This window comes from Sphaeramia orbicularis, chromosome 13 (genome assembly GCF_902148855.1).
Source record: "Sphaeramia orbicularis chromosome 13, fSphaOr1.1, whole genome shotgun sequence".
NCBI lineage: Eukaryota > Metazoa > Chordata > Actinopteri > Kurtiformes > Apogonidae > Sphaeramia > Sphaeramia orbicularis.
Window position 1 is genome coordinate 10,341,196 of NC_043969.1, and position 15,721 is coordinate 10,356,916.

At 37.5% G+C, this 15,721-nt stretch overlaps 2 protein-coding genes across 2 annotated transcripts; both read left to right on the top strand.

The window, feature by feature from the left end:
• Nucleotides 1–335: 335 nt before the first annotated feature.
• On the top strand, nucleotides 336–1,509 carry LOC115432081 (complement C1q-like protein 2). Its single transcript, XM_030152885.1, has 4 exons — nucleotides 336–369; nucleotides 495–590; nucleotides 685–822; nucleotides 905–1,509. The coding sequence occupies exons 1-4, from the start codon at nucleotides 360–362 to the stop codon at nucleotides 1,327–1,329; spliced, it is 669 nt and encodes a 222-aa protein (XP_030008745.1). The 5' UTR covers nucleotides 336–359; the 3' UTR covers nucleotides 1,330–1,509.
• A 4,916-nt stretch (nucleotides 1,510–6,425) lies between these two features.
• On the top strand, nucleotides 6,426–9,234 carry LOC115431918 (collagen alpha-1(VIII) chain-like). Its single transcript, XM_030152636.1, has 7 exons — nucleotides 6,426–6,488; nucleotides 7,238–7,340; nucleotides 7,645–7,824; nucleotides 7,985–8,143; nucleotides 8,251–8,339; nucleotides 8,440–8,520; nucleotides 8,606–9,234. The coding sequence occupies exons 2-7, from the start codon at nucleotides 7,238–7,240 to the stop codon at nucleotides 8,735–8,737; spliced, it is 744 nt and encodes a 247-aa protein (XP_030008496.1). The 5' UTR covers nucleotides 6,426–6,488; the 3' UTR covers nucleotides 8,738–9,234.
• The last annotated feature ends 6,487 nt before the right edge of the window (nucleotides 9,235–15,721 follow it).

Genomic DNA, 15,721 nt, shown 5'->3' on the forward strand with positions numbered 1-15,721 from the left:
ATAATAATTTGCTGTTGAGGAAAACTGAACTGCAGACACTTCATACTGGAGGATATCTGATATCTGGCCTGGGACTGCAACACAAAGGCATGGAGGGTGTGTGTCTGTGTTTGTTAAAAAAGTGAAAGCGCTTTGCGATGAAGAAAGCCAGCTCCAGTTTTCCAGTAATAAAAGCAGACAATGATGCAGGTGGACAATAAAAAAAAAAAAGAAGTTAAGGAGGAGCAAAATCTAAGGAGAAATCCCAGTTTTAGCAAGGGAGGGGCTCTCAGATATATATTCATGCCACTTCCTTTCCTGATCAGTCTACACATCTTCTGTCGTGTAACGTTTATCTGAAGGCATCATCATTTCACATCATGATCAGAGGTGAGACTAGAAACATTTCAACAATGGTTCAGTTTGTTTCCTGTAAAATACAGCAACCGCAGTTATTATACAGTTTTTTTGTCTGGGTTTAGCGCTGTATATGTCTTTCCACTTTTTTTTTCCAGCTGTTGTTTTCCTGAGTCTGCTGGCTGCAGCACATGCCCAGTTTGGCTGGAATGGACCTAAACCGAGCAACATACCCACCGTGGCCCCTCAAAATCGTAAGGGATTGTTAATGCAGGGCAAAATGAGGGTTTCTATATATGTATAATTATTTCCACTGCTTCAACTGTCTATTTTTGTGTGTTTATTTAGAGTGTTCAGAGCAGGCATCATGTACCTGCTGTTTAATGCTGCAAAGGGTGCACGATATGAGGACACATTTCAACAACTCTTTGAATGATCTGGAGAAAGCAACTGAAAAAACCATGAAAGCTTTGATGGATTTTAAGGGTATGGGCACAGATCATCAAAGCATCTTAGAAGCAGAAGCTAGTCACACTTCTAACATGTTTTCTCTTCTTTCCATATGCAGAAAAAAGGGTCGCCTTCTCTGCTGGCCTATACAAGGGTTTTAGATGCACTACAAAGTCCACTTCTGACCAAATTGCCATGTATGAAACTGTCTTCATCAACATGGGAGAAGGTTATGATGTAGACACTGGTGTTTTCACTGCTCCTGTGTCTGGAGTCTACAGCATCACTGTCACCGTCTACAGTGATGCTGGTAGTGAAAATAGTCAACTGCATGCCTGTGCCCAACTGCATGTTAATGGAATGACCGTTGCTGGGGCCAGTGAACAGAACACCCACGACCAAGAAGACTCTGTATCAATTGTTGTTGCTCGTGAGCTGAACGAGGGAGATGAGGTGTCTGTCAACCTGCCTGCCGGCTGCATGCTCTGTGATGACAGCCACTATAATACTTTCAGTGCCTTTCTGCTTTATGCTAACTATTAGAGAAGTTTTGCCACTATTTGTACTGACTCTTGCCCAAATAACAAGGTTAGAGTCTGATAGACAAAGTCTTCCTGTCATGAATTTGTCCTGACTGTCATGCTTTGTAGCCCATGCAGAAAAATACTCATTGTCAATAAAGTTAAAGAAAATTACACCCCAAAAACTTGCATTATATTTGATCTTCCTTTAACTGAATCAATGTGTCATGTCTACACTGTAGAAACATGTTTTGAAAACATTAAACAAGTATTAAAATAATCTGGTTTGTTGTCATTCTGGGTGGATTTGCAAAACATATATTAATTACATATGGACCTTTTAAGATAGATGTGATGGGTCTACATAGGCACCTCTGGTACAACAAAGTTGAGGTAAAAATAATTAGTTGTAGCACAATGTACATTAACCTACTGGGGTAAGACAGAATCATTCACCTTGGGGACTGTGTTACATCCTGTTGCATTTCTTCAACAGAACAATATATCATCCTTGACATATTTGACATTTGACAATGCAATTTACCCCAGCAGCATTCAATATATATTCATAAAACACATACAAAAGAAATAAAACATACATGAGAGGAAAAAAATGAAAGTGCTTGTGTATACATCACACGCTGTTTCTACTAAATATACGAGCATTCAGTTAAAGGCAGTTTGGAATTCTTTTTATTCATTCCCCACGAACACAGTGCTATATACACTATATCACTGATATTTCAGCAGAGGTCAAAATATTACACAGAACTCGGCTAAAAGTTTTCAAACTCAGTTTGTCACAGACACATGAAGGTACTACCTTCATTTACACAAACAATAGGAACATAAGTCAGGTCAATAAAGGCTAGATCTAAATAAAAGCTAGAATGTCAATGTTAGCAAATTCATTCAGTTAACAGAGGTTATGGTTTTTTAACATTGTGAAAAATGAACAAAATCAACAACTCAAAAGGCATTCTGTTTATTTGTTGTAATATTTTCATCATGGACACGTTTGTCAAATCACTGCCAACCAAATAATGCACACTGACCAACTTTCATTTTCTGTCTAAACCTAAGCCGGTTCATTCATACTCATATGAACCTAACATGAGTATTTTTGGAACTTTTATGGACAGTAAATACACTACACAAACAAACCTGTCACTCAGACATTTGGTGACACTTTGGTGAGCTAATGCTTAAAACTAGTGCACTTACTAGGTAAAAAGCTACATTTCATCATAAAACAAATGAATTTGATGGTATTGATGGTGTTTTATTATGAATGATTAGAACATTTGAGTTTGTCAGGAAGAAATATACATATAAAAAAATATCAGAAAGTCACCTGTCAGTCAAAGCCTCCTATTTGGCCTGAGATCTTATTAATGGGGCAATAATTTAAAGATTGACCACCAAGTCACTTATTATAGGGTCTAGACTTAGTATATTTAGACAGATGTCCAGTGTAGGTCTAAGGGACCCGGGGCCAGTGGCATCAGCAGCACTACAACTTTAAAATACTTATGCTTTAGCTTCATTTTGGTCCTCACTCCTCCTCTGACCCCAAACTAACCTAATTCTTCTCAGATTTTTTTAATAGCACAAATTGTGTTTTTGTTGTCAAACCTCTCTACTACCAGCGAAACTGGCAGAACAGTGTCACAAAGTATAGACCGGTGTTAACAGTCCTGCCACAAGAGTGTTATTAAACCTTAAACTGAGTTTGATGCAGTGAATGTACATTTAGTTTTACACAACAAGAAAGCAAGCATTCAGAAGAAAACCATATTTTCCATCATGGATGACAGTAATTGCTGGAATTGACATAAGATGTAACTGAATAAGTTGCTTCAGAAACATAGCAGCACACATTTTAAAATTGTGCTTCCATATGGAACATTTCCTCCCGGTAAAGGAAAATCTCATTAATTTTTGTCAGAAGTAACCTTGCTGATACCCTGTTTGCATTAAAATAGATATTTTTCCAAACAGGGGTTTTCCCCTCTGTTTTTTATTGACTGATTAATTGATTTTGCTTTAACATCCACACAACCTTCATTTTCCAAAATATCTCTACACACACATCACAAAAACAACAACAAGCATTAGATATTAAACTGTGAACAATGCAGAAGCATCTGCACCTGCAGAGGTTTTGGTTTGTCATAACTCTGAACAGCAATGACACCTTACGTTACAAACTTAAGTTAGAAAAAGGCCGTGGAAGTGTATTCTTTCTATTATTTAATATCACTTTGCCACAACACTGCTACATGTTTGTGTCTCCACATGTGTCCATGCTGATAGTCATTTTCTGTTGGTAACGCAGTCACTTATACATTTATATGGCCTTCATTTGATGTTTCAGCTTTTAGTTACTAAAAATCTCTTGAATATGTAGACTAAAGGCCCAAACATAGAAAGAAATGCTTGTTTTGCAAAATCCATTTGTGTGTACATAGCGTGAGATTTTAGTTTTCTTTAAATAAATTCCATAATTCAATAAGTTAGGTTTTTAATCACTTCAAATTGTATTTTGATTTTTCTTTCCTTTTTAATAAAACTAATTTCATATTGCTGATTTTCTGTTTATAGCGTGGACTTGAACTGAAATGAATGATTTAATATTCATTAAGTAGCATGTTTTGATCACAAGTCATTATTTCCATATTTAATTTTTTGTATCCCTACGTCAACTTTAATATCCACATCCCCCCTAGAAATAATTTGTCAAATGAAATAATCGATATAGTGTAGTAATTTTTTTTTTCTTTACATTACACTTAAATTTGTTTCCCAGGTGTGGAAACTTCATAAAGTGATAGAGAAACTATGTTTGTTCATAAATTAACAGAGGAATAATTAAAATAATGACTTGTGCAATTGAAAACAAGATATTTAATGGATTCCACCATGGGATAATTTCATTGTTAACAGCAGCAAAACTACAAACAAACAAAATGCAGAAAAGACAGGTAGAAACATAAGAAAAACAAGAATGAAACATGAAATATAAACTGAAAAAAATTAAAATAAAAAGAAATAACATTTATTTATTTCAGAATGTGTAGCAAAGAAACTCTCTGCCATAAAATCCCTTAGGGGATGGATATGTGTTGTTAATCCATGTCCTGCATCGAAGGGTTAAAAACAGTTGGATTTCTTCTTTACTACAGTGGGTCAAAGAAGGGATATGGCCCATATTAATCACTGAGTCACTCTGAGATTTATATCAAACAATCTCAACAGGACAAACCTTCTTGTATTTGCCTTCCTGCTGTGAGTCAAAGCTCTGGTTTCAAATCACATGTGAGGCCAGAGCCCAGCACTCACTTCCAGACCATGCTGTTGCAGGGATCAGGGGCTGGTCCTTTTCTAAAAGGTTTTGCAGACATAAAACACCTGATACTGTGTGTCCTGGCCTCCATCTAGCAGACAAGATACGGGAAGAACCAGGACAGCTGACATGGGACTCAGTGCACGCAGGCAGCAGTACACGCAGATTTTCGTGTAGCTCCGGTGTTGGTGCATTGTCAAGTGACAAAGAGGGGACACACTGTTACATAATAGGAGTAAATACATGAGCTAACAACAGCTAGACTGGGTTGTTTACAGGATACAAACACATGGCACACAACTTAGCATTTTGCTCTGTAATCATGAAAAGGAAATTGATCTGATATGAGTGAATGTGCTCCAGTTTTGCAGCATGATATTTATACATTTTCTGTGACTTTTTAAAGAGGATCTGCTCTAAAATTAACTGCAATTCCTGATTTCACTGGACAATGGCTATACAATAGTATTTTAGTGTCGTGAATATAATGTTCACTCCAATCATGTAACATATCCAAATGTGATCACAGATCAGGACACATTAGGTCCAACTGAAAGTGCATGTTTTTCAAATTAAGATAAAACTAATTTAGAAAAGGCAGTATGAGTAACTGCAGGAATATTTGAGACAATGAAACTGGGGTGGACCCTTTAATGTAGCCCTAACCTTTAGTACTCTTCAGCTGCAATGATCATTAATCAATTCCTGATTTCATTTCTAAATATAAAGCTTTCGAAATAAGACCACAGTGACAAAGTAGTGTGTGTGTGTGTGTGTGTGTGTGTGTGCATTCACTAGCGATCAAAATCCAGAACATTTGAAAGGTTATTATATTGAACTATATATATATATATATATATATATATATATATATATATATATATATATATATATATATATATATATATATATATATATATATATATATGAAATAGAGAATGTCATAACCTTATGGGTGACAACTGTATTTATCAATTCAAGATGACTGCTAAATAACCAATGTTTTTGGGCACAGGGTTTTTACAGAGAAAGATCTCTTGAGAGGTGCAGAGGGATGAGATGATCACATCGTTAAAAGGTTAGGTAAGTGAAAAACAAGAAGAATAACAAGGACTGTGCTTAATGAACACGATGATATTTTAGTGTCTTGAATATAATGTTCAATCCTATCATGTAACATATCCCCAATGCTCACCAAACAACAGTCAAAACAGGTGGAGTTCCAAATGAACTGGAAAAGAAAGCGTGATGGAAACACAAAGGTGTCACTTCATTCTCTTCCTTCCATCTCATCATGAGAACCAGGTGATGGTGTGTATTGTCAGATCTGGGCCAATTGATATCTGATAGATAACTCAGCTCACTTTTCTGCCTCCCTTTGACACGTTGTTTGTTGTCCATGAACATCCTTAGGGACCTGGATGATACTATCAGTATTTCTCTGAAGAACAGCAACCAGACGCCTGTGTCCTGATAAAGGATATTATGGGGGTGCTAATGAAACAATGATGATACAACGAGACAATGAAATCGATTCTTGTTTTTTCACAACAAATGAAAACAATCCACTGTCCTGTGTTACCAAGGATGTGGCTCTCCCCATGGAGGGAATTGGCAAGTCATTGTTTGCCGTATATGTGTGTGTGCATGTACCTGAGAGGGGGGGCGGACCTTCTGTCATCTACGTCCTCAAGGGGGAGGGTCACCTGAAGAGCCTCAATAATAAGTAAAAGCCAAAGCCATCACCAGTACAAAACAGTGGCAGGCAGACACCAAGACTCAGTTTCACAAACTCACAAGACATTTCACAACAAGGAGAGGGAAGATCAGAAACAGTAAGTTGTATCCTACTTTTATCATCATGACAAAGCCTTTCCAAACAGATCACTGGGGCTCATCCACCAGTCAATGTGCGACCGATACGGACATTGTCTCCTCTTTTTAGATGTCAGTTCGGCAGCGATGTGGCTTTGAGACAGCAACAGTATAGTGTGGTGATTTGGGTTTAATATAATGTCTATAAATGACTTCTAATTTTATGTGATGATTTGCTTTGAGCCTTTTTATACTTCTTAAAGGCAGAAGCTCTGTTTGTAAGTGGGATGAATTTAAGTCAGATCTGGTGGTGTTGTCTGATATGTCATTCATTTGATTGGTTTCAGATTGGGTAAATGACAAAAGTAAATGATAAGGTGCAACTGCAAAAAACAACGCTGAACACTCATTGCTTCTGACAAGTGATTTCAGAGATCAGGACACACGAGATCTGACTGAAAGTGTGTATGTTTCTTAAATTGAGATAAAACTAATATAGGGCATGGCAGTATGAGTAACTGTGGGAATATATGCAACAATGAATTTGGTGTGGACCCTTTTGTTTGCACCATTTTAATATAACAGACAAGGTGGATGTGGGTGACCATCTTAAGGATTCTTCAGCTGCATGGTCATTAAGTGGTCATTTTAAAGGTGTCTTCCAGCCTGAATTTGAGGCTTAATTTGCATATTTGCAGTTACATGGTCAACACTGACTGTTGTTACACTGGCTCTGTGGTGTGAACACAAACACCTTTATGTATTACAGATGGCTGTGTTAGCTTCCCTGCTGCTGTGCGGGTTGATGTGTGTCTCTGTAAAGGTGGAAGCAATGACCCAAACTGTTGGTGATCAGCTGAGACCACATGCAAGTAAGACATACAGATCGCATTTTGGATTTCACCTTCAAATACTGTACAGCCTATACAAAAGGTGTAATTTTTTTAACCTGCCTTTTATTTTTTACTCTGCTTTATTGCTTGTTTTATACTCTCCTGTTTTACTGTTTTACTGTACGGTGTCCTTGAGTGCCAGGATAGGCGCCTATAAATAAAATGTGTCATTATTATTATCATTATTATTATCATTATTATTATTATTATTATTATTAAGTGATGTTTGTATCTTCACGGTCAGTTCACCTCTGATTTAACTTTCTGTTTTGCCTTTTCTCAGTCGCTTTTACGGGGCCTCTGAACTGTAACAAGTGGGACTGTAACTGTACTTTCACTCGCCAGCGTGGCTGTTGTTGTGCAGCCAACGACATGTATGAACTTGAGAATGAAACTTTCATGAGGATGAAATATCTATGGCATCAGATCGAAGAACTGGCAGGACACGTTGAGCATTGTACAGGTAAACACTATCTTAAACTCAGGATTAAACCAAAATATCTTAATAAATCTTAATAAAATGTCTTGCTATTTAATGCGTGAGTTCATCGTTGCATCCAATAGGACTGGACGTTTTATACGTTTTTGTGTAGAATAAATTTCTCTCTGTTTTACACTCTCAGCTGCCAAAAAGATCGCCTTCAAAGCAACAATAAACCCAGATATTGCCGTTATGATCCCTGGAACTACTGATCATTGCTTCGGTCCTTTCAATAGTAACGTTCCTATCCCCTACGGCATCGTGGCTCTGAACCATGGGAATGGGTATAACCCCTCCCTTGGTAGGACACACACACACACACACTCACACACAGGTTACATATGAAAGTCTTACCAACTATTTGGATTAACAGAACGTTGTCAATTGTTTTGTCATTTCTCCCTCCAGGTATCTTCACTGCCCCTCGAGGTGGTGTTTATGTCTTTTCCTTCACAGTCTATTCATCTGTATCTGATGGTCAACGCCTCTACCACAAAGTAAACAAACCCAGAAGGCCTAATGGTCTAAAAAAAAAAAAGAATTTTTCTGACTTTAAAATACCTTTTTCATTTCTTTATGTTCTGTTAACATTTGTAGGTCCAGCTGATGAAGGATGGGGACTTAGTAAGTGGCGTGTGGGAGAATAATAGAGAGGATTCAGAGGATAGTGCCACTCAGGTAAGAAAAGAAAACAAGAGCAAATCATACAATAGTATTATTAGGGATGAAATAACTCAGTACATACCATTATGTCTGTCCTCAGCGTGTGATATTGGAGATGGAGGCAGGCTGTCAGGTCTACTTGGAGCTGGTTTCTGGGAGGAAGCTGTGTTCAAGCCTGGAACTGAACATCTTTACTGGTTACATGTTGTACCCATTATACAACAGCGACTAAAATATCCTTAAACTTCTGTTTTTGATAGAAGCATTTTCAGAATTTGGAACCTAGAAAAAAAATATTTCTTTGGATATTTTGCATGTTAGCACTGTGACTTTTGGCCGTATTTGTTACTTAACCTGCAGTTTAAAATTTCCAAATATGTGACCAAAATATGCACCTAAACCTTGTGAATAGAAAGTTCTTTACCTGCTCAAAAGAAAAAAAGCAATGTGAATATTTAGAATTCCAAACTCTGAGGATGATTAACATTTGCTGTAATAAAAGAATCCACTGATCAAAAAACTCTAAATGTTTCTCTTTTTCCATGGATTCAGAGGTGTAATGAGACTTGGATCTCAGTCTCTTATTGATAACTAAGTACAGTACAATAAACCTACTCTCAGCATTAACATATCAACTATGACAATTGTAAGTCCTTCCTAACCCTTTCCTTGCAGCCCATTTTCACTAAATGTTTGACTATCTTTAATAAAGAGGGAAATGCATTGTCTCTTCTACTGATGGCTTTGTGTCACTGTGATTTGGAAATAAATATTTATCCAATTAAAAACTAGCAGTATTTGTGTTTCACAATAAAGGAGAACCACATATTGGACTATCATGTACCATGACCAAAGGGTCGGCGGTTCGAATCCTGGCTTTGATTGTCCACATGTTGAAGTGCCCTTGGGCAAGACACTGACACTGAACCAGGCAGCGCTTTGCAGCAGCCGCCCACTGGTGTATGAGTGTATGAGTGTGTGTGAATGGGTGAATGTGAGGAATTGTAAAGCACTTTGGGCACCATGAAGGTGTAGAAAATGTGCTATATAAGTTCAGTCCATTTACCATTTATTGGATCGGAAGGATTATCTATCTATCTATCTATCTATCTATCTATCTATCTATCTATCTATCTATCTATCTATCTATCTATCTATCTATCTATCTATCTATCTATCTATCTATCTATCTATCTATCTATCTATTTATAACATGCAAAGAAACAAAATAAAACAAAACAAAGCAAATTAAGACAAAAACTAAATAACATTTAAATGGACAGAATCTATCTTCAGGCACATACAAGTCTGAATATTGCATGGTCAAAAAGGAGTAGGAAGAAGTATGAACTTATTTAATCCTACCCCTCAGTGATTTTACACCTTTATCATTAACTTAATACAACAATTAAACAATACTATTTTCCTAATTTTAGCATCGAACCACAACAAGTCCATAATGCAGTAACTGAATTATTCACAACAAAATGTTCATGGCAGTGCAGTCATACAAACTCAACAATTCAACCATTTTCTTCAGTAATTCCAGCATATTTATCAGTACAACATCAATCATAAACAAACAGGGCAAGCACACATTATTGTGTGCTTGATGTGTGGACCACCTGCAGTGCACCACTAAAACACTAGCCACCCCAAAGTGACTTTTACCAGATGAACCCCAAAGCTCATCACACACTCTGCAAAGGTTTGACAAATGTACAAAAATAGAATATGGTGGAATCAAACAATAAAAACACACTGGAGATAAAGTGCAGATCATTAACAAAAACAAACAAATAAAACCAAACAAAAAAAAAGTTAATACTGGTTCATTACTTTAATCAATCAAATTTTATTTATTTGGCACCAAATCATAACAAAAGTTACCTCATGATGCTTTACATATTAATTTGGTCAAAACCAGACTCTCAGCCAATTTACAGAAACCCAACAGAATCCTCCAGGAGCAAACACTAGTGACTGGTGACAGCGGAAGGAAAAACTTCCTTTTAACAGCAGAAACCTGGAGCAGACCCAGACTCCTGGAAGATGGACATCTGCCTTGACCAGTTGGGGTTAAAGAGAGAGGGTGAAGGAGGAGAAAAAAGAGAGAGTGATAGAGATAGAGAGAGACTGGGGGAGAGGGGGGAAAAGAAGGGGGGAAGTAGGGGGAGACACATGGATGCAATTGTTGCACAGAAAACTGAACTAGAACTGTCAAAAGTAGATCAGCTGGTGTTAGTATAATTACTAAAAACCAGAACAAAGGTCCATGACTGTTAATACTACTACTACAAATATAAATATTAACAGTGGATATACTACTATTATAACAGTTAGTACAAATAATAGAAACCTCTACCATCTATGGAACTACAGTCTACTCTCGTTATACCGCCAACTTCCGTTCACGGCCAAATTGGCGGTATAGCGAAAATGGCATTACAACGGGTTGCGTCCATAATGTGCATGTCTTTACTATATGATGTCTATGCTGCCTTCGTTAACCCGTTCTAATTGCGTTTCTAAATAAATCTTGATTCTGTTATGTTGTAAGGGATCATTTAAAGTGGGGAAACATTTTAAGCATTATTATACCGTGTCGGGAAATGACACCCCATCATCTTGAGGCTTTGGCTTAATCCCACGTCCTCTTCCCGACATCCTGACCTACTGAGTGTTCTGCGATAAATGAACGGTGGCCGTTCCGTAGACCTACTCGTAGCTTGTCGCGATCAGCGTCTGGCGCGTTTGTTTCAGTGCATTGTTAAAATTTATGTGTACTCGATGGCAATCACGCTGGCGGTATAACGGTCGGGAAATCAATGGTATAAGTGTTGTTTGTGCATGGAACTGGGCTGGCGGATGGCGATAGGCGGAAATGGCGGTAGCTAATGGAATAATGCATTGGGGATTTTTGTGCAATGGTTTTGGTCGGCGGTGAGCGAAAATGGCGGTATAACAGCGGGCGGTTTAACGAGAGTAGACTGTATATAATAAACACTATCATTACTATATGGATAAGTGAATGATGACGATGAAGGCGGGAAATTTTTATATTGTCTGTTTGTGTAAAATATCTGAGGAAATATACATACATTCTGCATTTCTGACTCAGAACAAATGAACTAATCATAATGTACCTTAAAAAATTAACACAGCAATTAACACCTCGACTCAGCATGGCCTGGCTCGGTTCATTCCTGAGTGAGTTGCATTTCCACTGCAGGTATAGTACCACCTTAGCATGGCTAGTGATGCACCATAAACTAAAGTGATGATATCTTCAGCACACTGCAGTTATGGCTGACAGTAGACAAAGAAATGTAACCTTCTTCTTGTGTTAGTTCTCTGTTACCATCTCTTATGTTAACAGGTCAGTTTTGACCATTGTCATAAATCAGCTGTAAAATACAATAAAAACCATTATAAATCATCCAATTTGTTTCTCATCTCTTGGTTACCTTGTTAGGCTTCCTTATCCATGAATATATTGGTTTTAATACTTTTGGTGTGAGCCTCTGGGCCTTTTTTTTGTCAGTATACCCCTCGATGTGCACTCTGCAAGTCACCAACTCTACACTGAATTGACCTCACATGTGTGGACATGCCTGTCTTTGCTTGTTTTGTTTTTGTGCAGGTATACTGGATAACAAGGCAAAATTAGAATCCCCAAAAGCTCACATGATTGGGAGAGGAGCTGGCTGTCAGTGTGTTGGCTGACAGTGCACATATGATTTCAGTTTCAGCTCTAGTTATTGCTTTATAATCTTATTTTTATAACTGGGTTGAATCCAACCCTAACAACACAAAGATTATAATTTCAACCAGAGCATTTTATAATTTAGTGGGAAAAAAATGTTTGTATTATTTTGTTGAAATAGAGGTTCCTGACAAAGTCAAAAAGCCTTGATGCAATAAACACACTTTATGTGTTTTTTTAATGCATTTAAAACCTAAAATGGGTCAGCACTGACCCTAGCACAAGGGGAAGCTTAAACTTGTATGATTTCCAAAATACATTATACAAAGACTTTTTCAGGATAGAATATAGCTGTTCACACTTCAAATCAGTGGTAAATTTATCAAGATAGAGCCCACTACAAAATTTACTCTGACCCTGGCACTGACACAACAAAGATTCTTGATCTGGACCTATCTGTGACCTGCATGAGTTACATTTGTAGTATTGCTTTGGCTTGTTTGGAACCTTGATAGGAGAAATGCTATGTAATCCCTGATGTTCCCTGCTTTCATCCAGTGGAAACACAACAAAGTCTGTGCTGAGTCGAGGGAAATCCAGCTGATAGTGGAAGCTGAAAAGCAGCATAAGTCCGTTGAGTAACCCAGTGACCTGAGGCTGCACCTACCTCAGGTGATGTGACAGTGGGCACTGTTTGGTTTGATGCATGATTACATTTTAGAAGAATGGTCTTGACCAATCTTGTAAAGTCTGCAGACTTGTAAAATCAATCCTAACTTTGTGTAGTGATAAGTGTGTTCCGAGTTTGTTTGAGATGGGTACCAAACCCCAGTATTAAACAGCCCCAAGGGCCAAATAATTAAAGACCGGAGTATCAATAGGTTCAGACAATATAGTTTTCCTAATGGTACCTAATGGTACTTCTCCAATGTATTACAGTAACATAAAAGTTGTTTTCAGTTTCTGACTTAGACATTTGCTCATGATGGATTTTTGCAATTTTCAGTCCAACTGCAAGACCTGGGATCAGATCTCTGAGAAGTGGATGAGCAAGTGGCTCAAACACACAGACATCATACTGACAGTTCCCGGTGTTCAGTGGAGATCAGGAATGTGGACACTTCACTCAGACACAAGCACAAACAATCAGGTGGAAACACAAGAGATATGTCACAAAAAATGGCAAAAGTCTGTCAAGTACAGTCAAAGAAATCAACAGTTGGATGTGTAACTCATAGTTCATCTGTCTGACCTGCTTATGTTCTGAACTACGATGCTAATTTCAAATTATTTTATTTTGAACTTATTGCTCCTGTACAAAGGTAAATACGTTTTCATTTTTATCATATTTTTTTACCCTATAAATCTTTATCTGATGTAAATTTGAATGAAACATATTGTTAAACTGAAGTCTTTTCTGTTAACTTACCAACATACACCTGAACCTATACCCAATAAAAAGACATTGTAAGACCTAGCTGCTGTTTCATTTATTCAAATTCCTCCTCTATGGAAAAAGTGTGCTGGTTTGGGCATGAAGTTGACAAAGGGGCTCACTCCAGCCCTGTGTACTTGTAAGGTCTTCACAAGTAAACCTGAGCTGAACATTCAATTGAATTCTTAAATACAGGGGAATATTTTCAGCCAGCCTTCTATCTGTACACACAACAATAAATCCGTCAGGGTTTTACAACAATATCGAAGTGGAAAGTCACAGGTATCACTTCTGTCCTCTTCAAAGCTGAGCATGAGAACCAGATAACATGAGTTATTGTTGTCTAATCTGGGCCATTGGTGATTGGCTGATAACACTGTTCTGTCTGCTTGTTTGTACGCCACTATGTCTTCAGAGAACCGATAGCAATATCAGCCTTTTTAGCAGGATGGCAACCAGACACCAGTGTCCTATTAAAAGCTATTCTTGTAGCTGTACTAAAACAGTCACATGCTGAAAATACTGTTCAGATGAATACATGAACTGTTGCACTTTGTCACCAAAGGGAAACATCTTTCACTGTGCTTTATTATCAGGAACCTGACCCTCTTTATGGAAGATATTAGTAAATGCCATGTGCCGAACTTCAATTATCTTGGTCCTCAAGGGGAGGAAAATAAATCAAAACAATCACCTGCATAAAACTCCTGCAGACGCTGACCAAGAATCTTAGTTTCACACAAGACATTTCAGCTCAAGGAAGGGGAGGAAGAGAAAAAGTAAGTTTAGTGTTTATATATTAACAGAGAGCGCACCAATTATATGCAAAAACACACTCTCCAAATGCTCATTCAGGCTCTCAACCAGCCCATATAGCACTTGTGTCAAACATGTGGCCCAGGGGCCAAATCCGACCCACCAAAGGGTCCAGTCCGGCCCTTGGGATGAATGTGTGAAATGCAAAAATTACATTGAAGACATTAACAATCATTTTAGTTCTGGTTCCACATTCAGACCATAAACTTTATTGTCCCCTGAGGGTGATTAATCTTGGGCACAGTGCTACATATCATTGCTTCACAAGACAAGATGAATAAACATAAAAAAACATCATCACATGGACACATTACAACAATGACAGTTAGTCTGTCACATAAAACAGACATGGAGTGCATTTGACAATCACAACACAGAACATATAGAGACACCTAAAGTGCAGGGGGAAAAAAAATGTAAAAAAGTAAAAAGTGCTAAAGTGCTGTGTGTTTGTTGCACGTTGTTCTATTACACTAATTTTTAACATTGTTCAGCAGTTTAATGGACGTTGGGACAAATGATAATTTGAGGCAGTTAGTTTTGCACTTTGGCATACGAAAACTTCTTCCTGATGGAAGAAGTTCATATTCGGAGAACAATGGATGAGTCGGGTCTGAAGAGATTTTTGTTGCTTGTTTCATGACCGACTGTTTCTACAGATTATCTATGGACTGATATTCTCTCATACCTATAATCTTCATTGCTGTTTTGTGCATATTGGCCAGCCTGTTCTTCAGTTGGACTGATAAGTTGCTGTACCAGGCTGTGATGCCATATCTGATGAGGCTCTCTAAGATAGCTCCATAAAAAATCAGCATAATCTGCTCGCTGACCCCATACAGCCTCAGTTGTCTCAAAAAATACAGTCTTTGCTGCAGTTTGTTACACACGTTGTCTGTGTGTGTATCTAAAGTGGGTTGGATCAGTAAAGTACTGTTGTAATAGCGTATAAATACTCATAACTCCAATTTTTTTTCTTTTTAAATGTAAACATTTTCATGTATTTACACTAAAACAAAGTATAATTTCGCAAAAACTGTGAATAACCTGAAATGTCTTAAGAGAAATAAGTGCAATTTTAACAATATTCTGTCTGTTAATGATAAACTGAAGCATAATATTGTTAAAAATTGCAGTTATTTATTCAGTTTGTTCATGTTATTCACATAGTTTTAAAGGATAGTTTGTAGATGTAAACATTTTCGTAATGTAATTTTACTTGTTGCACTCTGAAACATAGAGGAAAGTTTGGAGTTGAC